The sequence below is a fragment of the Augochlora pura genome, chromosome 3 (assembly GCF_028453695.1).
Source record: "Augochlora pura isolate Apur16 chromosome 3, APUR_v2.2.1, whole genome shotgun sequence".
NCBI lineage: Eukaryota > Metazoa > Arthropoda > Insecta > Hymenoptera > Halictidae > Augochlora > Augochlora pura.
Window position 1 is genome coordinate 23,424,386 of NC_135774.1, and position 23,410 is coordinate 23,447,795.

A 23,410-nucleotide genomic window follows, 5' to 3' on the forward strand; every position below is an offset into this window, starting at 1 on the left:
CTGTCCTTATAAAGAAATGGTGAATCAACAAAACGTTTTACTTTAAATTCCAGCAACGGAATGGAACAAAACTTTTAACTTAGATTAGCGAAACAAGGGTACATTATAATAAAAGTATGGTCGTTCTTATAGAACAACGCACATTAATCGCTACTTCTCAATGTACGAGAAACATCAGCGGACTGAAATCGCATCACTAGCGCATTCTAAACAGACAAAAGAAACCTTTTTGCAGCTTTTATCGCCGCTCTAAACGATGCTTCTTCATCTTTCATCGCAGTTCCAACATAAATATACTCTAAGTGCTGGTAGCATCTTTGCAGTTGCCTCTGGGGACAGCTAGCGAGCGCGCAGCGATGTTGCACGTCTGCATAGCCTCTTCTTTCGCAAGGCGGGTTATAGTCGAGGACTATACGGGGTCGGTCACGTCTACCGCGGCGCGTACGGTGTTGCGGTAGCTGCAGGCGCGTCATGGCGCGGCGTCGCGACGCCAAGCGTCATTGGCGCGCGGCGTGCGCGCGCGATTCGCTCGATACTCGCTGCGGCAAAGCCCGTCCGGTCCCGCTGGTAGCGAGTAAGCCGGGTGCCGCGAGCAGGGTGGTGGGAGCAGCCTCTGTTTTATTTCTGTCTCGGTGCTTGTCTGCACCGGGGCCAGGAACGGACGAGATCTCGTCGGTTCTCCAACGTCGGCTTGGTCAGTTGCTCGGGGCGGTTTTCTCGTCAGGCAACGAAAGTGTCCTCCTCGTTTCGGTCACGATGGAGGACAGCTACACGGTGCACAGACGCCGGAAAGCGGCGGCGAGAAGACGCGAGAAGACGCCGGACCCGTCGACGAGGAACCAGTTGGTGGAGACCTCGGACGACGAAGAGGACGCCAGGCGCGCCAGAATGGAGAAGATGGCGGACGACGCCGAACATGAGGAGCAAGAGAAGCTGATCAAGCAAAATGAACAACGCGAGGAAGATCGAAAGGATGAGGAGTTGAGAAAGCTGAAGGACGAAAAGAAGCGGATCGTAGAGAAGGAGAAGAGTCCTGCGAGGCCGCAAGCGCGCGAGAGTGTTGAAGAGACCCGACCGGTAAAGAAGGAAGAAGCTGCAGAGCTGCCGGTGCCGGAGAAACGCCAAGAGGAACTGCCGAGAACCAAGGAAGTTGACGCTGATACGGATCAACCTGTAGAACCTAGGAAGGTGGAAAGAAGGCTGAAGAAAAAGTCAAGGGAGAGGGCGGAGAGGCACGAGCACAGCACCGACTCCAGCGACTTGGAAGACCAGTTGGAGAAGCACTCGAGAAGGACCAAGTCGCCGGAATCTGGCAAGGTCAGAGTGAAGAAGACTAGTGCCAGGAAGGCCACCAACGAACAATCTGACGCGAAGAAAGAGACAATTGAGAAACCACCCAGAGAAAAGAGGTCGAGTAAACAAAAGGTTGAAGAGGCAGAGGGTCAACCAAAGCAGGAGCAGAGGCGCTCCAGAAGGTACAGCCAGACCGACGACACCGACGAGGATCCGAAAATGAAGAAAAGCGAGACGTTTCCTGTGCAGGTAAAAGAAGTGGTCATTAAGAGGTCCGCGACGGACTTGAAGAAGCAGATCATACCACTGAGCAACGATTCGCTGATCGAAGACTTCGCCAAGGCTCAAAGGGAGTACCTGAAGAGAGAGCAGAGTATTCTCGACCCTGACACGCCGGACGTGTTCGAGGATGCTGAGGATGAGACCGTAATGAGACGCAGGAAATTCAGTGTACCATTGAGTGAGATCGAACAAGAAAAAATAGAAGAGTCGATAGAGAAGATGGTGATTCCTCAAGAGAAAAAATCTTGGTTCTCCTGGGTTCCTTTCTTCGGAAGAAGAAAGAAAGAAGAGAAGCCGGAGGACTCTATGGACTCTATTCCTGAGGATCTAGAGCCTTCAGTGCTTTCAGAACCAATCGCTCCAGGACTAAAACATGAAGATGAAGTCACACGGAGGGCGACCTTTATGGATTTCCTCAGGGCTCTCGGAGACGTGGTGTCCGAGTTCAAGGCGTTCGTCGCCCAGAATCCAACCGAGGTTCAGATCATGAGAGACTTGAGAAGTCGATGCCTGTCGCAGTTGTTCCTCGTGATCATCTACTGCGGGCTCGGCGCTTTCGTCTTCCGATTTACCGAGGGCGCGTTCGAGGCGTTTTACAAGTGTGGAGTAAAGAGAGTGAAGCGAGACTTTTTGGACAGTTTGTGGAGCTACAGTCACAACATGAGAGAGGACGACTGGAAGAGCATGGCCAGGAAGAAGCTCATGGAGTTCGAAGAGCAGCTGCACGCTGCCCACGAAGCCGGCGTGCAGTCTTATAGCGGACAGAAGAGCTGGACTTTCCTGAACGCTGTCGTGTACTGTCTGACGGTGATCACGACTATCGGTGAGAAATTGGTCTGGGTTAGTTCTTTGTAGTCAGTGAAAGTCGATTTCTATATCAAAATCTCGTGATCGTTTTGTGACAATGTAGTACATTGTATAACTTCGTGACTTCCCCTTCGTTAAAGTAAACAGTAGAAAATATGGTACCGCTCTCAATTTAGTACATGTTGTTACTTCGTGTCTGTTAATTTGTTAAAGTAACTGAGTTCTAAAATGGTAGAGATGGCTCTGGCTCGCTTCCTCGGCGCGGAAAGCTACTGCGTCCGCTCCGAGCTTAGAGCTAAAGCGGCAAGGTTAGATAAAAAGCATCCAGCTTTTAGGGAACGGGGACAGATATGGTCGAGCGATATGTTCGCCGTAAAAACCGTTTACGAGTCTGTTATTGATTTTCTAAAGGGAGGAACACAGCCGTGGTACCGGTGTGTGGTACCGTTGTCCAAATTGAATGCGCACGCGTTTTGGAATGCGAGGGAAAATAGCCGAATATCAGGTGTTAGGAAAAATAAAATGGTCCGAAAAGCGTTTGATTTTTCCCTGATTGTTTACTTCTTCGATGCGAAACTATCGACTTCTGTTATTGGTCTCTGCGGTTCATACGAGGAAAGAACATTTTCACTCATAACATTGTCTCCGTAAAGCAATAGCCCGTAAAAAATACATTTACACAAGATTAGTTACTGCAAGAAAATAATTAATGGAAAAAACATTTGTACGATATTAATATCTGACAAACAATAATTGATGAAAAGAACTTTTGTTCAATAATCAATCTCTATAAGACAAGAACGAATGAAAAGAAATATTGACGTATCAAGAAGTAAAGCGTCAAATGTAGTGAAATAATCATAAACATCATAAAATCACATGTAAATTAAATATTGCAACATTGTTAAAACGGGACGAAAATTAAATTGCTAAATCAATAAGATAATTAATTATCATTAAATGAGTGGTACGTCAATGGGCGATATTAAAAGAGTAAGAGCACTGACATAAACCCCGCACACATAATTAACAAGTCAAATGTTTTATTCAATATCCGATTTTAATTTCCCTGAAGCGAATTGTATAATACCATGCAATCGATTTAAAAGAACATGAAAACGGCTTTATTGAATTGTATGTTACGAAACGAAAGGAGAATGTGAAACAGACAACGGATCAAAGGCTCGCGGCGATTAATTGGCTGATATAATACCTTTGGATTCATCGTTTTAATGAAGATCTCTATCGTATCACCGAGCCGATGGAATTCTTTCAATTAATAATCACGCGGATGCATTCTGTCACTGCAAAGGAAATGCGGTTGATTCACGGGGACACAATTATCAAATTGTTTCGCGAAAGCGTCGCAGTTGTTTTTTCCGTTTAACCGCTCGAAATTCTAGATCTAGAGAAATTCTTTGTTGTTTGTTACAGGATACGGTCACATTTCGCCGAGTACAAACACCGGACGGGCAATCACGATTGTGTACGCCATTTTCGGAATACCAATGTTTCTGATAATCCTGGCTGACTTCGGTAAACTGTTCACCAGGGGTATCAAATTCCTCTGGGCATTCGTCAGGAGACTGTACTATACGGGAAGCTGCCGGAAAGTCCGGGGTACCGCACCTGTTCAGGTAAGTCTTTGATCGTTCAAATCAACTTGCATAATAAATAGCTCACTGAAGATAGCAATTTCCCCTGTGAACCAGCAAGTATCGATTTTCTCCTTTACAGGAAGTGATGAAAGGCGTCCAACTGGTCTATGATCTAGCGACCTTTAAGAGACCGTCGCAGATAAATCCCGAAGATATCGAGGAAATGCAGAAACAAGCGCAACAATCGCAAACAGTCTTGAATCTGGACGCAAACGCACCGGACACACCGGGAACTCCAGCCATGTCGACTTTCGCCATCGACGACGAGTTCAATCTACCGATCTCGGTGGCCATTTTCATTCTCTTGGGCTACATCTTCGTTGGTGCCACCTTGTTCTGTCTGTCGGAGGGCTGGGGCTTCTTCGAGAGCTTCTACTTCGTCTTCATCTCCATGAGCACAATCGGCTTCGGCGATTACGTGCCAAAGGTGACCAATCTTCTCGATCACAATTTGTTTCAATTACTTTTTAACTACTCTTTTAATCAATTGTCTTGAATCTGCCATCAAATGGCTACCGTAGATCCTGCTGGGTTAGGTCATTTAGAATTGAATCAATCAAACAATCTTCGTGGTATGCAGTTTGTCGCAAAAACGTCCATTATTGCTGAAAAGACTTCACTTTCATAATTCAATTGTAATACATGAAATGGTTTAATGCTTTGTTATATCTACTGTGGAGAGTCTGAGAATTTTTACTCAGAACTATAAAACTTTGAAAACTGCCATTTGTATAATTTATAACAAAAAGAAATCTTTGAAGTTTTACTGGAGTTTTGTTGAAATTGATCTTAGGATCAAACTAACTTGTTATAATTTTGTTTAAATAACGAAGGTGTCACTTTACAAATTTCTTAATGCAGTTATCTATCGGGCAGGTGATTTTCGCAACAAACTGTGCATTCATCGGAACGAATTTCAACTTTGATTTGCGATTAGCTTTGAGTTTGATTGAACCAGAAAATCCCCCGAGGACATTCTGTCAACGTGACAATTAACTTGTGTCTCTTGCTTCTTTTTTCACGGTGGCGTTCAGACGGTAAGCTTTGAAGTACCAAAAAGTTCACCAACAAACAAAAATAAGAAAACAAACAATCAGATATTTATCCCCCACTCAAAACGTTTAGTCACCGACACACACTATTTCGTACCGTGCTTTCCGCATAAGTCTCACTCCGCACAATTGCACGTGTATATCACTTTAGCGAAAATTAAAAAAAAAAAAAACAATCAGCTCGACGGATGAATATGATCCGGTGAAATTAACAGATTGATTGGTTCATTGATCTAGCATCCCATATACATGATGTGTTCGATAATATACCTGGTGTTCGGGCTGGCTCTGACATCCATGTGCATCAACGTGGTACAGGTAAACTGAAATCAGCCTTTTCTGATAATACATTGGTGATAAGTTTGTTTTAACTTGCAACAATTTGCACAAGGACTTTTAAAATATTTGATACTCCTTAAATGTATAGAATTGTATAAAAGTGTATAGATTCAAAGATTCTTTCTGTGTGGAGCTCGCTATAAGTTCTTGGGCCCAATGTATTCTGACAGTTATCTGTAAATACGATCAGTGTAAACATAATTTATCGTTATCAGGTGATGTTATCGGATTCGTTCAGACAAGCAAGCCAGAAGATCGGGGCGACCATCGGCTTTGCATTTGCTGAGGAGGATAGATCCGTGAATCCAGCTGTCCCGCCACCTGTAGAAGTCCCTGAAGTGCACAGCCCTATCAAGGAGTCTGACAGCGCTGAAAAGATAGCGCCCAAGGCCAAGCAGGAAGACGTCGATTTGTAGACGACCCGAATCAAAAGACCGCGTTAACGAGAACCAGTGTTGTTAAAGACATTTATCGGCCTTAAAACATAATCGTCCGCACATTTGACGGACCAGTCCCATGATAGGTCCAGGCACAAAACTATAAACGATACTTGAACCGCTATTTGAACTTCAATTATGTTTCCACGTCGATTCTTTTCTTCAAAAACGCATGGACCCTGCGGACTGGTTCAATTATCGCGCTGCTCGCGCGATTAGGCTAAAGCTGAGTGCATACTGGAAAGCTTGTAACGAGGTGCAGAAACCGTAATCAGTTAATAAAGTATAGATTTGTGGCAAATTTCTTGTATTGCTCTTAGCTCTATAAATGATCGAATCATATTGAAGATATGGTACTCTAGATGAATCTTCCGAGCAAGCTGCCAACTATGTCCAGTGCACAAGCTAGTAAAATCCAGTATGCATGCAGCCCGAAGCTTCATCAACTCTTGTAACTCCGCTGTAAGCGCACCTGATAAAAATATTCCTTCGTGTCTGGTACAAGACCAGCTCTGGAACGTTTTTCTTATCGTTCGAAGTCGGTTTAATAAGCGGCGATTGTCAGCTGTTTGTCGTTTACATAGACCACAGGTGACTGAGCTTCCTTGTAACCGGACGAACTTGAAGCTCGCGTCCCAAGCTTATGCGCGCACAACTTTCGATTGTTCAAGTGAACAGTCCTGTACACGAACAATTAATTACCACAGGAACGGGGCTGAACGAACATTTTAACGATGAACAGATTTTTTTAACGCTGGCAAAGAGAGAGATATTCGATCAGTAGCGAATCTAACTGAACGATGCCATCTTAAGCTGCGGATTATGCGAATTTGCAAACCCTTATTTTTGTAAAACAGAATTTAAGCAGTCATAAAGCCTACTATGCACCTGGTCGAGTTGAGAAGCCTATTTTCAGGGCCTGCATAATATTAATAAATAGGATCTGTTTGTTTTAAAGCTTGACAGGTGTATCTAGACTTTTGTGACTGAAAAGGATAGTGACTCGCGTGATTAATAATTATGCAAAATCCGTTGATATAACTTCTAGAAAATCATAAAAATTTCAGATTAGTGACCTAAACATATTTTCAACGGTCTAACGAAGGAGGAAAATATTTTTTTGCCGCCGACAAGGAAGGCAATACGATCCCGCAGCTGCTCTTGCCAAACGATTGCGGGCCAGACACAGACCCTATCATGGTCCAGTGTCTACCGACAATAAACCCACCGAAACTCGTGTTTTGTATATTTTCTAGATCGTGTCGCTGTCTGGGCTACCATTCGATTTCTTTTTCTAAGTTCCTTTTATATTTCTGCATGGTAAAGCTTCACGCAAACACGGCTGTACGAGTGAATGTTTTACAATAATTAGCTTCCAGTTCGTAAACACTGTTTTCCAGGGACGGGCAATTATTTTATTCATGATAAATGCAAGATGACTGATTTCTTAATGAGAAATATGAATTGCAACCGTGCAATTAAACTAACAACTTTATGGCATTGATTAGAGTTTGAACAAAACATCGTCCGTCTCTTGCACAAACCATTCGGTTACTATTGCGTGATTTTATTATTTAACGTACCCTCCAGTTGTATTCGAAAAGCATACGTAACAGATATGTATTTTCATGATATAAATGTATATATATGTATATACATATATATTATTATGTAATTGGTGCGCCATAGTTCAGACAGACTTTTCCAATCTGGGGTTAAAAATAGGTAGGAAGGATTGCTCGAAATAGCAGTATAATGTACAGACTGGTCCAATAATGATTATTGCCCGTATACCATATATCGCGATCGTTCTAATATATGTGAATAACCGGAAGTCTATTGTAAGCTTCGCCAACTTTCCTAAATGGATTATTATCCGCGATTCGATTAGAGTGAGAGGAGGGAGCTTTTCATATGGACCGTCCTGAAATGCTATGTTCGAGAAGCTCAAATTTAGTCTTGACTATAAATATATATCTGCGGCTGAAATCGCCGGATAACGATTAGATTCGACGTGAAAGAACGTGATTGGAAAACGCTGTTACCGATTAAAAGGAAACGTATGTTCGTCGATAGAGCTGGAGCGTCGATAGAATTTTTCTAACGCGGAAACAGGAAAGAAACTTGTGCCTTTGTAAGAATGAACTGTGTTAACTATTTAAATTTTATCGAATACGATCGCGATTCCCTTGTACGTACGCAGTGAAAGAGAAGTTACAACAAAAGGGAGAGAACAATACGGCGCACACTCGTTGCTACTCAAGCAGTAAAACCGTACTTCTTTCTTTCTACTTTAAATAGGACAAAAACATGAAAGGCAGAGGCAGATCGCTTAATGTCTATAAAACGTCTCTGCAACTTTATCGCGTATTAGGAGATCATGTGAATGAAGAATGAAAGACCGGTGATCGATCAATCACTAGAAACTTGTTATTATTACTATAATAATAATAATAATAATAATAATATTATAAACTTTATTTACGAATAAATGTTTAAGACATTGGCAAATTGGGAATTACATTTCACCATTTTTCTCAGGTAACAAGTAGGAAGTGAAATGGTGTTGACTTGTGGACAAATTACACTTTACAATTATCACATCTCACACTCTAGTACATTTAATTTCAATTTTCAATTAAACTGTGAAGTGTATTTTAGTTTTGCAAAAGTTTATTTAAAATATTGGCGCCAATAAATGACGGTACGAGTTGCGCAATAGCGCGCGAGTTTTTGAAAGATGGCGCCACCGTCGCTGCCAGGTCTGAGAGCTCTACTTTCCATACAAATGCTGTTAGTCCCAGGCTCGAAGCGAGGGATCGTTTAACTTTCTCGGCTAGTTCTCGGCAGTGAGCAAAATGGCGTCATTGTGGATGGTCATATCTGTCGCGTTTTCCCTACTTTTAACACCTTTTATCATGTTTTTACTTGCCATCATATTTCTCGCTTCCATCGGAAAGTCGCTCGGTGTACGAAGACTATATATAAAACTGCTGTTGGCACTTTTTGAGGTAAGACAACCACACGAAACAAACAATTACAAGCTCTTTAAATGTTACACCGTGCGTAGGGATTTTGAAAATCGTGAATTGAATTGATGACACTCAGCCGGTTAATCTACCAGAACGTAGCTATAGGACAGGAAAATGTGTCATCGTCGTAGCTTTCGTGGAAATTGCATAGATTTTTGAAATGTGTCTCGCGATGAAACTGGTGATCAAGAACACGTGTCTAATATAAAAATAGTTTATCAAAAACGTCATGTTTTTCAGCGAAATTCCGGCAAATATTTCAAACGTCATTCACGCAACTCTATACGATCGAGAACTTTCGTTCCGGGGATCACATTTCAAACCTTTTTTCACGAAAAATTCAGTGTCTAGACGATCTCTACGGCTTTGTTTACGTGTAGTTAATAATAATCCATCGTAAACATTGTGATATGTCGATCAATGAGGTGCATGATCGCATTCAAACCAGTTTCGCCGTGCACAATATTTAATTAACGATCAACAAGTAGGTAGCCATAATTCAATTTACGTTCTCAAATGTCAGTGGAATTGCTTTCAGTGTTTCTCTTGTCGAGTCGTTTCGCGATCTACATTTTTAAATAATAGAAATTCACGATTGTGCTGGAAACGGATTTAAACCTCGCATTCATGTTTGACGATCGACATAAACATCAACTCCACGAGGCAGTACCCTCGTCGTGGGCAAACATTTTCTATTTGAGGACAAGAGAACGTCTGATATCTTTTAATCTTTAATTGCAGTGCTTCTGATAGGAAATATAAACAAACTTGTTACTTTGTTGATCTCGACCACCTTGCGATTCGACTATCGGCATCGATTTCTATTGCGTGCGAGTTGATTTAGATAGAGTCGATTTCGCTTGCTTCGTACGGTGTTCAGATCATTAAAAAGTGTCCTAGTGAGTACTGTTAGCAGTTATGCAGGTGAAAAGTGGTATTGTAAATTAAGATAAATTAAAATTAACTTGTGCAACGAAGAAAAGTCCACGTGTGTAACACGTGGAATGCAATGGCACGACTCAAATTCAAAAAGTTAATGTCATGATTGACTGTGCCAACGTTGTGTCAACGCATCTAACCAGTGTCCACGGAAATATTAAATTGGAATTAATTTAAGCGTACTTTGGTGATTCAACAACGCCGTTAGCCTGCACGTTACTAGACCGTATTGATTTGAAGCCGTCAACGCTGATATGCAAATTTGCAGGTATTCGTGTAATCCCAATAGAAAATTCGGTATCAAAGGTCAAGTTTTTTTTGTCTTGCATTAGACATGTTAACGTCTTTCATGAAAATGTTTTCACCGGATGCTATATTCGACGGATTGCAACTTACGTGCGACGAACTTGACAGTCACCAAATGTCTAAATCGTAATTCGAATGTTAATGATACTCTCTCGAAGAAGTGGAAAGCAGGATGCGCCCGTTTTCGCAACAAAAATGGCAGCCGAAATTTCAAACTACATTTGTCGAGGTTACTCGATTTTTTATTAGCTTAAACTCGGTTACGTATCGATTACTTTCAAATCAAAATTACTTGACCCAAAAGAAGTCGCATATACGTAATATAATAATTTCTACAAAATGTTGAAGTCATTGTTCCAAGTTCAAACCATGCTGTACAATCGATTAATCACGATCTTATTCAGTCCCAAGTCCAAAATGAGTCCCTATAGGATTCGAAGACAATAGACAGATAGTATTGTCAGCAAATTTGTAATTGTTTCAGTGATATCAGCTTTAATTGTGTCATTGTGGAGTAGTCAATCAAAAAAAATTTACGAGAATCGATAACTAAGGTATAAAGTCCGTTACCGGAAGCACTTTTCACGGATTTCGAAATACAGTTTAATCGCTTGATCGACCGTTCTCTTGAATTGCATTATTGATATTATAATTCCACGGAACAGGGAAATGATAAAAATATTGAGCGAGGGAGTCCACTTGAAAAAGTATTAAAAAGTCTTGATAATAATGAAAGAATCTGCGTTTTAAATTTACTTTTTATTTAACGTATGTGCATACCTTTTGCGATAACATAGGTAAGACTGTTGCAACGTTTTAAGTGTTCATTGTCTGATAGAACGCATTTGTAATTTTCTGTCTCTGTTGATCAACTAATCCGCTTAGTGTAAAGAAGGTCATTCACCGAATACGATAATGCGTGTATTACGTTAGACGTGCAGAAACAATGCGATCGAATTGCAAACGTTCCGTCGACATACACGACAGTCGTAATATTCTGTTTAAAAATTTACGGTCATCAATAGGTCGTAGTGATCATCAGCAATTGATACTTGATACGATTCGGTTTATATCGTGGCGGTCACCGGTGACCGACACTAATACGTAAGGACGACGACGGTTGCCTATGTCGGGTACCAAGTGACCAACACCGTTATGTTTAGGTAGCGATGGTTACTTACGTTAGGAGCGTTTTTAACATGTTGACCCCGGCGTGCATCACCGGTGGGTCACACGTGTCAGACCCGTGGACTGCGTACATTTGTTTATTTTGCTTGCATTTCACAAAATAGGTTTATGTTATTTTATCTGAACATTATAAACAGATATTCAATAGTTAAAACATAGAAATTCAATATTATAAACTTAACATAATTATTTAATTTTTGTAAATTTCGGACGCCTACTCACAGAGAAAATCATGAATATCGGCGCCGGCGTCAACGTGTTAAGTTGCTGTCATCGTTGGTGAATAACGTTGATCTACTTATATCATAAAGTATATCTACTTATACAAATACTTTCGATTACTTTCGTTAATCTTTTCCATATGTAAATAACATTTTCTGATCAGGTTCGTCAATGACATATGATAATTCAGGCAGAATATGAATTAGCTTCTTCATGAAAGAAAACTATTCCTAGGAAATAAGCTTCTTTTAGCTGGATTTTCATCTAGATTACAAACTTTGTTCGGAATATAACGTCCGGGAAGGTTGCAGAGTATTACATTCTTTGGAATTGCGTGGCATCGATTCCGGAGAGACAACTGGAAAAATTTTGATTTGGTAAGATAGGAAGCGCAACTTACTTTTTGAGATGTCCGCATTTTACTGATGATTTCGAGCTGATTACATCAGCAAGCCATCGCAAATAAGTGCACGTCAAGACTCCGCATGTCGCTCATTTGTCATTTCGCCTATAATGTGTTGCCGAGAAAGGATCTGCAATTATCATTGTGTCAAGAAGTTGCACGAAAATTAGATCCTGAATTGCATCTGACATTGTTTCCTAATTTCTAGCAGACGTTCTAGTTTCGTTACGTATGGAGTCATAAGTCATTATACACTGGACTTATGGCTTCAAAATATACTATAATTTTTGTGCACAAAGAAATGTCGATTCTCGGACTCCTAACAATCTAAGAAACACTTATGTTCAAGATCTCAGACTTACAAGAATATCTATTTTGAAACTTCACGCATTTCGAATCTTAAGATCTTTATACTTTTGTATAAAGCTATTAATAGTATTAAGCTATATTTAAATATCTATAGATGTTAAAACTTTCGACCCTTCAGAAACTGCAGATCCAAAAGACTAGTGACATCGGAATTAACCAGACATAAAAAATTAATTTAAGGGGTCATAACTGAAATGTTATAAATATAGGGATGTCTATCATTCCTTCAGCTAACTTCTTTTCTCAAAATATATCAGAGATTTCAAAACTTATAGAAAGAGAATTGTTTTATTTGTTTCTGACTAAGAGTGGTCGATTAAAGCGAATAACAATGGAGGAATTAATCGCGCGCACATTAGACATAGAAACTACAATTATACATGCATACAGTGGATTTGGAATGTAATTGGTTCAGAAATATCGTTCGTTGTAACGTCATTCCGTTACAGCATACTGATGTACACTCGATTATCATTTTAACTACTGGACATACATCTTTCATTTTACATTAACATTATCTTCTAATCAATTATCTTAGGCATTATTAGTTATTTACGAATTCCAACATCCAAGGAGTCCGCTCGCTACCTCAATAAACATATTCCCATTCAGTAACATGTACTGTCTTCATTAGCCTACCTCACATCGCAGATGTGTTTGCATTGCGTGGTAAATCACTTCACATAATTGTAATTTATACTAAACTTCTTTGAAAGGTATCATTCAGAAAATCATCGTATTAGCGTCTTAGAACTCGCATTAACATTTTGCTATTCATTTGCGTATGTGTTAAATGAAACGTGCGACTGAGTTACTACACGCACGGTTGGTTCTTTTTTTTAAACACTTTTTTGCCCGTCGTACAGCAGTTATTCCAAAACAATTCCGGTACACTATTGGTTGGCGTGGCATTGAGCAACTAGTGTTTGAGTCGCGCCAGATTTTTTTTCCGATCACACATTTCGGTCGTGATCGCGCCGAACACACTGGTGAAATTATACTAGTCCGCACATTATCTTGCCACTGGGCATAATAGTACAAAGGTTGACGGGTGTTGCACCGCATCTCTCGTCTGTAAAAAAAAATCCGCTCGCATCGCGGGACCAAGGAAAGTTGAAAAGACAGCGTGCAAAGTCCGTGGACATCCTCTGTTCGTCAAGTTCTCTGGCCTCTTATCTACTGTACTTTCGTTACTGTTATCGATACATTGCGAAGCGAACCAAGTTAATTTGTCGATCGGAGAAGACACGTGGCGAACTAGACGGTTCCTTATCTGAATCCGCAGCTTTCGATAGTGTGTACGGTACATGAAAGGTTCGCTCTTCTTCTTCGGTTATTTATCTCCGATCTCTTTTACCAAGGCCAGTCGATGACCTTCAGAAGTAAGGTAATGCTTCGCTCGAGGAACTTGCACCACTTTTGGACCTGAGAGAGCACAGCTATTTTTAACAATTTTTATAGGTAAAAAGAACTGAAGTTAAATGGGACATGCTGTAGGCTTTAGTTGCAGTTACCTTGAGGTACGCAGAAGGATTTGGCAACAATGCGCCTTAGCTAGAATCAGTCTTGAGAAAGGACATGATCGATGTGCAAAATTGCTGTAACTTGAAAAAGATCTTGCTGATAATAGAAAAAATAACAGATTCAAGAGGACTTAATTTTTGGAGAACTTATCTGATACTGATAAACCACTCATGTTCATTTTACACTTTAAAAGTCATCTTTATAATTTGAAAGATTATGATGAATCGCAACATATTCAATCACATTTGTAACATACTCAAAGATGTTTTCACCTGTTTTATTATAATGGTTTTTCTTTCAAGTGGGGGACATTTTCATGAAAAACTTATATCAATGCTTCATAATCAGACGAGTTTCTTATGCGTCGCACTACTGCAACTTCTATCGATGAATGATAGTTCTCTATATTACACTTCGTCGCAATACGCCTAGGTGACATAATCCTGTAAAATTCGTCTTCGTAACCAGATATTATATAAAAAGAAGTTTAACATGATAAGTGCAGTTTCAAGTTTGCGGATCCGTTTAACTCTGACTTGTGAACACGTTTTGTTATTCACGAAGTCGTTGATTATCTGTATTAATTTCTGTCTCTCACGATTTCATTGTGTTAAAGTTTAAAGGTAATGATTGCATTCGATTTTACAACAGTCTTATTATTTTGTGCTTGCTTATTTACCATTATCGTAATCCTGCGATCTGTATATTACGTAACCGGCTTCAATTGCATACGCATACATTAGTTATTTTTAAAGTTTTCAATGTATGGAAAGTAGAATCAGTAGAAGCAGTATGTAAAGTTAAAATGACGATTTAAATTTTGCTGACCATACGATGACCGTAATAATGTCTTATACAATAGTTTTTATTTACATTTCCATGTATCTATGTTGGTTAGGTAATATTGTGAATACAGAGTTGGAAGTCGCAAAGATCAATTCAATTTGCTGAACTTCCTTTTATTTTCAAAACGTTCCTCAAATTTCACCGCCGTCGTTTCTCGTTCGTCGCGTTGCAATTTACTTACGAAACACAACATTGAACGTATCGCTTATTGATAACGTATCGCGTAATTGCATTCTGTATACTGCATTATTTAGACATTTCTGATCGATCCCCAATCCAAGAACAGATTATTGTTAAGCAATCTCATCGGTGACATCTTTACCTGATTAATTTCATATCAATCATTTTTTCCTTCGTTTATCGTTCATAGTCGAATAATCAAATTCACACAAATTTTGCATTTTGAAAACTATCTGAACACTCTTCGCGTGGAACAATTTTGTATGTTGTTTACGTTATTGTAAAAATATTTCAAACGGAATAAAGCAGTATTTACGAAGCAAACATTTATGTCGCCGAGTAAAAAGTTATGAATGTCAATATAAAGTTTACTTTTTTCCGGATTACATAATGCATAAAACCTGTTGCACACTGGGAAAGAAAGTTATTTAACGTCGATAATTTATGTTCCTAATTAGGCTTCACATGTAAATGTTTTCAATTCATTGCTTCCAGTTTTTGCATGTGCATTTATCGACGCTAAAGCGTTCCGCGCACCTGCTGAAAGAATCAATGATGTCAAAAGCAAGAGACTATTGAATAGAGTCGCTCCGATTTTATTAGGCCAGAGATGCTGAGAAACTATCCAAGAACTTCGAGCATCCTTCGCAGTCTTCTGCATGCACTTCACCGCGATAAAAATAGAAAATCGATAGGAATAATCACCTTATAAGCACTTAAAAACAACTCACCCAGAATAATTGCATCTTTGGACACTTAATATTAATTTTCCCCTAGATGGTAAACTGTTTTGTAGCGTATAACGGTAATTATTCGTATGCCGAAAACTCCGATAATTTTCGGCAATATGGTAGTCCATATATCCGAGTTTATGTGAAATTACGTAACTCTATCACCAACACTGCGATAATGACAATTTCCTTAATTTGCATTCCGTATTTCATCGTGATTCGATTCGTTTCCGGTCTGAGTGTCTCGATAATGAATTTTAAATCGAATGACCCCATTGTTCGTTTACTACGTTTAACGTTCGAGTACCGTTGCGAAGGTTGCAATAGAAATTCTTCCGAATCATTAACTACACGTCGTCTTTGCTACAGTATGGCCGGCAAAACATTGAAAATGTCAAGAAGAGAAACGGCACGTGGAATCGGGACGGCCAAGAGGATGCGGACGAGGAGCACGAGACGTTCGTCGAAAAGCAGAACGCGTGTAATTCAATGGGCACGAGCCACAAAGGACAGAACGGTATCCTCGGCAACAACGTGATAGCTAGATCAAAGGACCTGATCCTGGTGCCCGAGCCGGAAATGCAGAATCATAGAAATCACCTGGAAGAGTCAAAGGCGACGGAGTCACAGATCACCGATGCCGACAAAAATGAGGTAATCCTCTCTCTATTCTTCTGTAATCACTCCTTGCGAAAGGTTATTCAAACAATTGACTTGCAATTAATCATTCTTGCAGAGCCTCATTCGCAGAGATTCATTTGAGTCGTTAAAGGGGGAATTTGAACCGGCAATTTGTTTAGACTACATCAAAGCCGGCGTAGAGGCTATTATCGAGGATGAAGTAACTTCTCGTTTTGAAGCGGAGGAGCTTAAGGTAATTTTTCATTAATTCATAAAACTGATGTGCACTGTTGTACACGAAATTCTGCGGTAATTAAGTTGTCTACTCCTGGATAGTATGTACTCCTAGGTAGTCTCTTTAGTGTTATTAATTAGATAGTTGACGCATTATCTGAACCAGTTTGATTCTCTTAAATAACAAGTTGTTATTTATTTCAGAACTGGAACCTATTAACTCGTACAAATAGACACTACGAATTTATTTCGTGGAAGTTGACTGTGATATGGATGTTCGGATTCTTTATGCGATATTGTTTTCTCCTACCTCTGAGGATATTTATTTGTTTTATAGGGGTAAGTTCGCACAGATTTGTCTCGCGAACATTGTAGATACAGATCGGAGAAAAGTTGATAGGATATCTGATAAACGTCGATGATTATATTTTAGTTTATGTGCAAGGATGTATTTCAATTTGTGAGTTCTAGATGCAAAACGAAAAATAGTTACGAATTTGTAAGTGAACTAATAACAAAGCTCCCTAGGTACAGTTCCTTGTAATTACGACATTTTGTATCAACTTGCTGCCAAACGGTTTTATTAAGAAATGGGCATACAGCACGGGTAGTCTGATCGCATTCAGACTAATATCGCAATGTTTATCGGCTACAATTACAATCCATAATCCAGAGTACAAACCGAAAACTGGAGGAGTGTGCGTGTCGAATCACACTTCCACAATCGATGTGTGCATCTTGTCCACACAGACGACATTCGCTTTGGTAATATATCATTTTGAGGATATCAATATGTCACGGTTGTTTTCAAAATTCGTCATCCATCTGGCGTCATTCTCTTTTGGGAATTAATCCATTCTTAGTACTGTCTTGTGTATGTCCAATGGCTGGAAGAATATACAACATGCGTTTCCTTTGAGTTTCACACACGCGAATACGATCGATTGCATTGCGCGAACATTGGGTTTAATTTAGTTTGCAACAACTGGGGAAGACCACTAACAATAAACAAGACAACTGATTAATCAACATAACCTTCCATTAATGGACTGAAAAATTTAAATATTTATTACCACAATCTTGCATTTTTGAGTTATATCAATTTCTTCCCCTATTAATTGTTTCTTTCGAAACATAAAATAAAATACTGCCAACCAACAAAGTTGAAATGCATTAGTAAATGTTACAGGTAACAGTATCCTGTAACTTTGCTTTGCAGGTAAAACTACTCAGCAACGAGTACAGAGGGAATCATCGTTTCTCAGGTGCAAAGCTTATGGTTTACAGGTGATGTGGCTGACGGTATGTACAGCAGTTGTGGGCTACGTTCCAGAGGGTAGTTTCAAAAGATGGCTGAATTACAAAGTCTCCATAATGTGTTTTGGTGTCTTGTCCAGCGCTCTGTCATCAGTTATTACTTACCACAACCCAGAGAATCGACCTGTAAGGGGAATATGTGTGGCTAATCACACATCTCCCATAGACGTTCTGGTACTCATGTGCGATAACTGTTACTCCTTGGTATGTCGCCTGCTTAGACGCATCTCCTTTTCGTCATTGGATTTAAATAGAAAGAGACGATGACCATACTCAAAATAATGTGGTATTTTTTGGTTACATATTAGTTTTCATCATATTCAAAATTGTATGTGTCGCTTGATCTTAACATCATCTGGGTGTAAACGTTTTGGAGATGTATTGAGTTTTTGGAAATATTTTAAACAAACTCACAAGTCTAATGAAGACACTAATATAAAGGTTTTGAAGCTTTTCCAACAACTCAATATAATCGTCGTTTATTAACATTTAAAACCTTTATGAATGAATGAATCATATTACTTAATTAATAAATATTAATTCAGATAGGTCAAAGGCACGGTGGGTTCTTGGGGATTTTGCAAAGGGCACTGGCTCGTGCCTCTCCCCATATATGGTTTGAAAGATCAGAAGTTAAGGATAGAGAAGCTGTAGCAAAAAGGTAACTAGCAGGACAAGATTTCTATTAACCGACCTGTGTTAACATAGTATCCAAACTCATGTTTTAATTTTTCTACTCCACAGATTAAAAAAACATGTATCTGATCCTACGAACCCACCGATTCTCATCTTTCCGGAAGGAACGTGTATTAATAACACATCAGTTATGCAATTTAAGAAAGGCAGTTTCGAGGTCGGCGGTGTAATTTATCCTGTTGCGATAAAGGTATAGTCTTAGCAAAACAAGGCTGTTTCGTGAACCATAAAGTCGAGAGTTACAGTGTCGTTTTATTTTTCAGTATGATCCAAGGTTTGGAGATGCTTTCTGGAACAGTAGTAGGTATTCAATGATACAATACTTGTACATGACTATGTCTAGTTGGGCTATAGTCTGTGACGTCTGGTATCTTCCGCCAATGTACAGAAATGAAGGCGAAAGTGCTATTGACTTCGCGAATAGAGTAAAATCTGTGATAGCGAGACAAGGAGGATTAGTTGACTTACAATGGTACGTTCTTACACGGTTGAAAATGTAAAGACAAATAATCAAGCAAATGATTCAATGATGTTATTCTGTAGGGACGGTCAACTCAAGAGAATGAAACCTAAGAAAGAGTGGAGGGAAAAACAACAAGAAGAGATTAGTAAACGAATTAAATTTGAATGAGTCAAATCATCTCTAGTCGCATCTTCACCATCGATATAATGTGTGATATTTTGCTTAAATGAGACCATCTCATCCAATGTGCTGTTTGTATTTCTTGTGGACATTGTTTGCTCGGGAGAAAAGATTGTTAGTACGCATGATTCAAACCATTTCTTTTTACAGGTATGGTACAGTGCAAATTATAGAACTATTATTTATACCTGGAATAATTGATAGATTTCCATAGACATTTTCTAATTTATCAATAGATAGTTTTAATATTTCGATTGTAATCGAATCAGATTTTGCATTACGTGATCAAAACAAATTCATAAACCCGTTCATTAACGGTAAACAAAATTTTATTTTGAAATATTGCATGTACCATATTTGTCAACTTTTTAATAATGAGATTCTATAACATGGCATTGTAAAGTTATTATTTATACATCATGAAACGTATAGTGCGGAATGGTATGCACAGTGTGTGATATTTTGTGTGTGAGTGTGTGTAGCATCGAAATCATCCATTTCACATTCTTACATTTTTTAGATCACCCCTCATTATCTCATTAATTTGATACGTGGATTCAATCTATTTGATATTATCGAGGAGAAGTTGCATTTTTTTTTGTCTTTTTTTTGTAAGAAGGGTAGGAAAAGATATTACTGTCTCTATTGTAGTTTAAAAAATAAACTATTTATTCACATTTCTCAATGAACGAAATCGGAATATAACAGGGCTATACTGTTGCACCCATCCCTTGGAGAATCGGTAGCATCGCGTTATCTGTAATCCGAGTGTAAACATATTTTCTATTTTTATAGTTCACAGAATTTCACTTTAATGAAATCAAGACAAATGAAATCGCAAATCTTGAAAAATTTGTATAAGTACATGGCGTAAATTTCATTTATTATCCGTATTAATTTGATCCTTCGACAATAGAATAACATATTGTTAACCCTTTTAAGTAAAGTTGAATTTCGTTTGGCTAAGGCATTCAGATATAAAAGTAGGTAGTTGTGTAATTGCTTCATATAATTTTTATTAGACAAATATATTTTTATTTTTCGTATGAAGGTACCAAAAAATGTAATGTTTTATATTGTGCATATAGGTGGTTACATGAATGAAAACACGTGTTAAAAAACAAAATGTTAAATGAAATTGTTAATTAAAAGGAAATAGGATTAGAAAATTAGTTCGTAAAGTTGTTTATTTATGAACTATGGTGCTACATGCGATGTCACTGTATATTTTTGTATAGCAATGAATATATAGGATACTATGAACAAAAACGTAGTGAAACAAAAAACAAGTACCGTGTATCTATCAGCATAATATGGCAGTTCTATTAAACACTAATTAAATTCACGTCTACAGGTTCTTGAACTGTAAATCTGCTTCTGCTAGGTACTAAAGATATTGCGCTAGTCACTGATAAACTTACATCACAGAAACGTACTGCACAAATTCATGATTAATAATTAATTATTATATAATCTTCCTGCCTGATTATACTTGGTATTAATATTTAATCATATGTATTAACTTCTTACATTTTACAACTTATGTGTACATATTTATAAAGCCCAATAGATACTATAAGTGAATTTATAAGAAATTAATAATTTTGTTTTGGAGAAACTACAATTCCATATTCAATAGAGACTATAACGTTTTACTACTTGTATATACGTTTCCATTTCGCTATTTCATTTATTTATTTATTCGATTTTTTTGTAACATACATGCAAAGGAAAATAAAAAAAAAATGATACTTCAGTGTTATACTCTATTGATTAAAAACTTCAATCCGTCAACTTCTACAAATTTATTTACATTGTTCATTTATATAGTACAATATTATAATTAGTTGAACATATTATTTAACCAATACTCTTTTTAGACTTTTCTTCTTGCAGTTTCTCCATTTCTTGTTGTTCCTTAAATAATCTAATCAATTCTTCTGTTGCCGTGGGTGTCTGTAATTTATATTTCCCAAGATTTTCCTAAAAATTAAAAAACAAAAATTGTTTGAATGAAAGTGAACAATTTGATACAACTAAGCAAAAGGAAAACAAATATTTACATCAGGATATTCTGTCAAATTTAGAGACGGTTCCTTAAAAGTAAAAGGAGTCCAAGGTCCTTGAATCGAAGGAAAGTCTGTACGCCATAATTTGAGTAATCTGAGAGAAGTTCCATCGTGATATTGCGTTTTCATTAAATGCAGCAGTTGGTAAATATCTTCGCGACTATAGTTAGAAACATTTATCCATTGCGTCTCTCCATTCACTGTAATGAATATGTAGTATTTATACATACACAGTTTCCTTAAGTGTCACAGAAAAAATTTTAAACCTACAATATTCTGCTTTTATAACTGGACTTCTGTGTCTTCTTGGTTTGACATATACTACAACTCCAGGGTTCTCTCTTGCATAATTGATCAAATCATTTTCCACAAATTTCCTATAAAAAATCAAAATAATTATGTACAATAAAAACGTTATCCAGTGTAATGATAATTTTCATTTGATATGTTCAATTATTGAACCTAAATAATGTTACAGGTTATAGTATGTAAAATAGAATGTCATAAAGCAATGAACATGACATGAAAAACGAATTGAACAAACAACGACTAAATGAGGTAATAATCGAGAATCTTATCATAATAAAATTAATAGATCCGTATATTAAATGTACAGTTACAGTCGATAGGTTATGTATTACCTTACTCCAAAACCATCACCCATTCGTTTACAAAATTTTAATGTAACTCTTTGGAGCTGACATACATAGCGACCAATGCCTAAGCCAAAAGGTGGACGAACGAATCCAAATTTAAGGAATAAGTGGTGATTTGACATTTTCCCGGTTGTAAATAAATATTTTCTGTATAATGATCACCGTGTCTAAACTATTTACTGCCTACTAAGCAGCATCAATGTGTGATCATTTTGCTTGCAACCTAGGGGCGCCACTCACGTCCACGCGCTTCCCCAAATCTACTACATACAAACTTTTCACACTTATTGAAAGGCGAGCACCGAAGCAGTGGGAATAAGCCATGTAGCAAGAAGATGACCTGCGCGTTGCTGAACGTTGTATCAGCGCAGGAGTATCACAATTGGGGAAGCCGACAATCCCCTCAACCTTTTCTAGCTTTTACAAATATTGCCTCCGTTTCAAACGGAGAGTTCTGCAAAATATGAGGCATTATATCGTATTCTTCTTCAGTTTGTAGACTCCTCAGGGGAAAGTGCTCATATCAAATTTATTTATTATATCTCAATTTCATTAATGTTTCAAAATACATTCGATTGTCCTACATTCATTACATATTTTTTACTTTACAACTCATTGTTTGTTAAAGAGTTTCGTAATTATCATCTGCGTCCAAAGATCTAGTCAAATAAAATTTAACTGTTATCAAACCAGCGTGGTTCAATTACATTGCATTTAATAGGCGGCAAAGGAATAGACATTATAGACGGTAACGACGTAGGTAAAAATTCTCCTGGCCAAAAATGAGCTACGTCCATGAATATACATCCGATTAAGATGCCGCGCATTACGGGCATCAATATTCTCAGAAATTTGCTTTTCTGTGGTTTTTGGGGCCAAATGAAAATCAATCGCGATCCATCTGTTATATGTAACGAAAACAATTGATATTAATATATATTATTTAAATGTATAGTATTAATTCCGAAAAAAACTATTAATATTGTAGCATAATTATATAGAATGAAATAATGAACTTGTATTGCGACGGATAATTGACGATTTAACGTGATGCGGGCTGACACCGGGTGGAGCACTAAATATTCCATTTTCACTGGAAGTTTTCCTCTTTTTATAGTTAAATCTGCGCCCACCGCCCTGCGTGTACAATACACGATCCTCAAAATTATGTTCGTAGCTGGATTTAGCCAAGCTAGTGATCGTGCTTGCTGTACTGTCTTGAAGGGAGATGCTGGTTCCGGTTATTAAGGAACATTTGTCATCATCCGTGTCACGACTTATCGAATCCTCCGTCTTTCTAAAAGAGTTTTATCTTTAATGTATTCAAGACGACAATGAAAAAAAGACCAGTCTTAACTCATATTGAGATAATTTATTAAAAAAAAATGTAGGTAGATTACTTTACTAACTCTTGGCTAAGACAATGGGCAACATTATTGTATCCTTCTGCCTGCTCCAGATTTCAAGTCCGATTTTCGTAAGTTTTGTTACCTAATGAAATTAATATATCTTGCTCAGCACGGGGCGCGACGTTAATACATTACGATTTCTGTAGTGTTTTTTCTT

At 38.2% G+C, this 23,410-nt stretch overlaps 3 protein-coding genes across 8 annotated transcripts; 2 read left to right on the forward strand and 1 right to left on the reverse strand.

Annotated features, from left to right (window-relative positions):
- Positions 1-650: 650 nt before the first annotated feature.
- LOC144467554 (uncharacterized) lies at positions 651-8,317 on the forward strand. 2 transcript variants are annotated; one of them, XM_078176411.1, is made up of 5 exons: positions 651-2,398; positions 3,817-4,019; positions 4,120-4,467; positions 5,330-5,410; positions 5,647-8,317. In XM_078176411.1, the coding sequence occupies exons 1-5, from the start codon at positions 757-759 to the stop codon at positions 5,845-5,847; spliced, it is 2,475 nt and encodes an 824-aa protein (XP_078032537.1). In that variant the 5' UTR covers positions 651-756; the 3' UTR covers positions 5,848-8,317. The 2 variants fall into 2 exon arrangements, with proteins under 2 accessions (XP_078032537.1, XP_078032538.1); XM_078176412.1 differs by lacking the exon at positions 5,647-8,317 and having other exon boundaries at positions 5,075-5,406.
- Positions 8,318-8,685: 368 nt separating this feature from the next.
- Positions 8,686-20,875, forward strand: Gpat4 (Glycerol-3-phosphate acyltransferase 4). 5 transcript variants are annotated; one of them, XM_078197470.1, is made up of 11 exons: positions 8,686-8,879; positions 15,978-16,262; positions 16,345-16,482; positions 16,668-16,802; positions 16,992-17,228; positions 17,653-17,682; positions 17,751-17,984; positions 18,326-18,441; positions 18,525-18,666; positions 18,740-18,948; positions 19,020-20,875. In XM_078197470.1, the coding sequence occupies exons 1-11, from the start codon at positions 8,727-8,729 to the stop codon at positions 19,105-19,107; spliced, it is 1,767 nt and encodes a 588-aa protein (XP_078053596.1). In that variant the 5' UTR covers positions 8,686-8,726; the 3' UTR covers positions 19,108-20,875. The 5 variants fall into 5 exon arrangements, with proteins under 5 accessions (XP_078053596.1, XP_078053597.1, XP_078053598.1 ...); XM_078197474.1 differs by lacking the exon at positions 8,686-8,879 and adding an exon at positions 9,778-10,107; XM_078197471.1 differs by lacking the exon at positions 17,653-17,682.
- Mrpl43 (mitochondrial ribosomal protein L43) lies at positions 20,874-22,114 on the reverse strand. Its single transcript, XM_078197475.1, has 4 exons — positions 21,830-22,114; positions 21,459-21,565; positions 21,183-21,388; positions 20,874-21,102 (listed from the first exon to the last, which is right to left on the reverse strand). The coding sequence occupies exons 1-4, from the start codon at positions 21,964-21,966 to the stop codon at positions 20,980-20,982; spliced, it is 573 nt and encodes a 190-aa protein (XP_078053601.1). The 5' UTR covers positions 21,967-22,114; the 3' UTR covers positions 20,874-20,979.
- Positions 22,115-23,410: the final 1,296 nt, after the last annotated feature.

Bases quoted from the DNA above. Each gene is read 5' to 3' on its own strand.
- Gpat4 (XM_078197470.1), top strand. From the start codon at position 8,727: ATGGCGTCATTGTGGATGGTCATATCTGTCGCGTTTTCCCTACTTTTA. The intron at 17,229-17,652 runs GTAATATATCAT...TAAATGTTACAG, and splicing joins CACAGACGACATTCGCTTTG to GTAACAGTATCCTGTAACTT. The intron at 17,985-18,325 runs GTATGTCGCCTG...ATATTAATTCAG, and splicing joins GCGATAACTGTTACTCCTTG to ATAGGTCAAAGGCACGGTGG.
- Mrpl43 (XM_078197475.1), bottom strand. From the start codon at position 21,966: ATGTCAAATCACCACTTATTCCTTAAATTTGGATTCGTTCGTCCACCT. The intron at 21,566-21,829 runs GTAATACATAAC...GATTTTTTATAG, and splicing joins GGTGATGGTTTTGGAGTAAG to GAAATTTGTGGAAAATGATT. The intron at 21,103-21,182 runs GTAAATATTTGT...TTTAATTTTTAG, and splicing joins ATTTGACAGAATATCCTGAT to GAAAATCTTGGGAAATATAA.
- LOC144467554 (XM_078176411.1), top strand. From the start codon at position 757: ATGGAGGACAGCTACACGGTGCACAGACGCCGGAAAGCGGCGGCGAGA. The intron at 2,399-3,816 runs GTGAGAAATTGG...TGTTTGTTACAG, and splicing joins GACGGTGATCACGACTATCG to GATACGGTCACATTTCGCCG. The intron at 5,411-5,646 runs GTAAACTGAAAT...TATCGTTATCAG, and splicing joins TGTGCATCAACGTGGTACAG to GTGATGTTATCGGATTCGTT.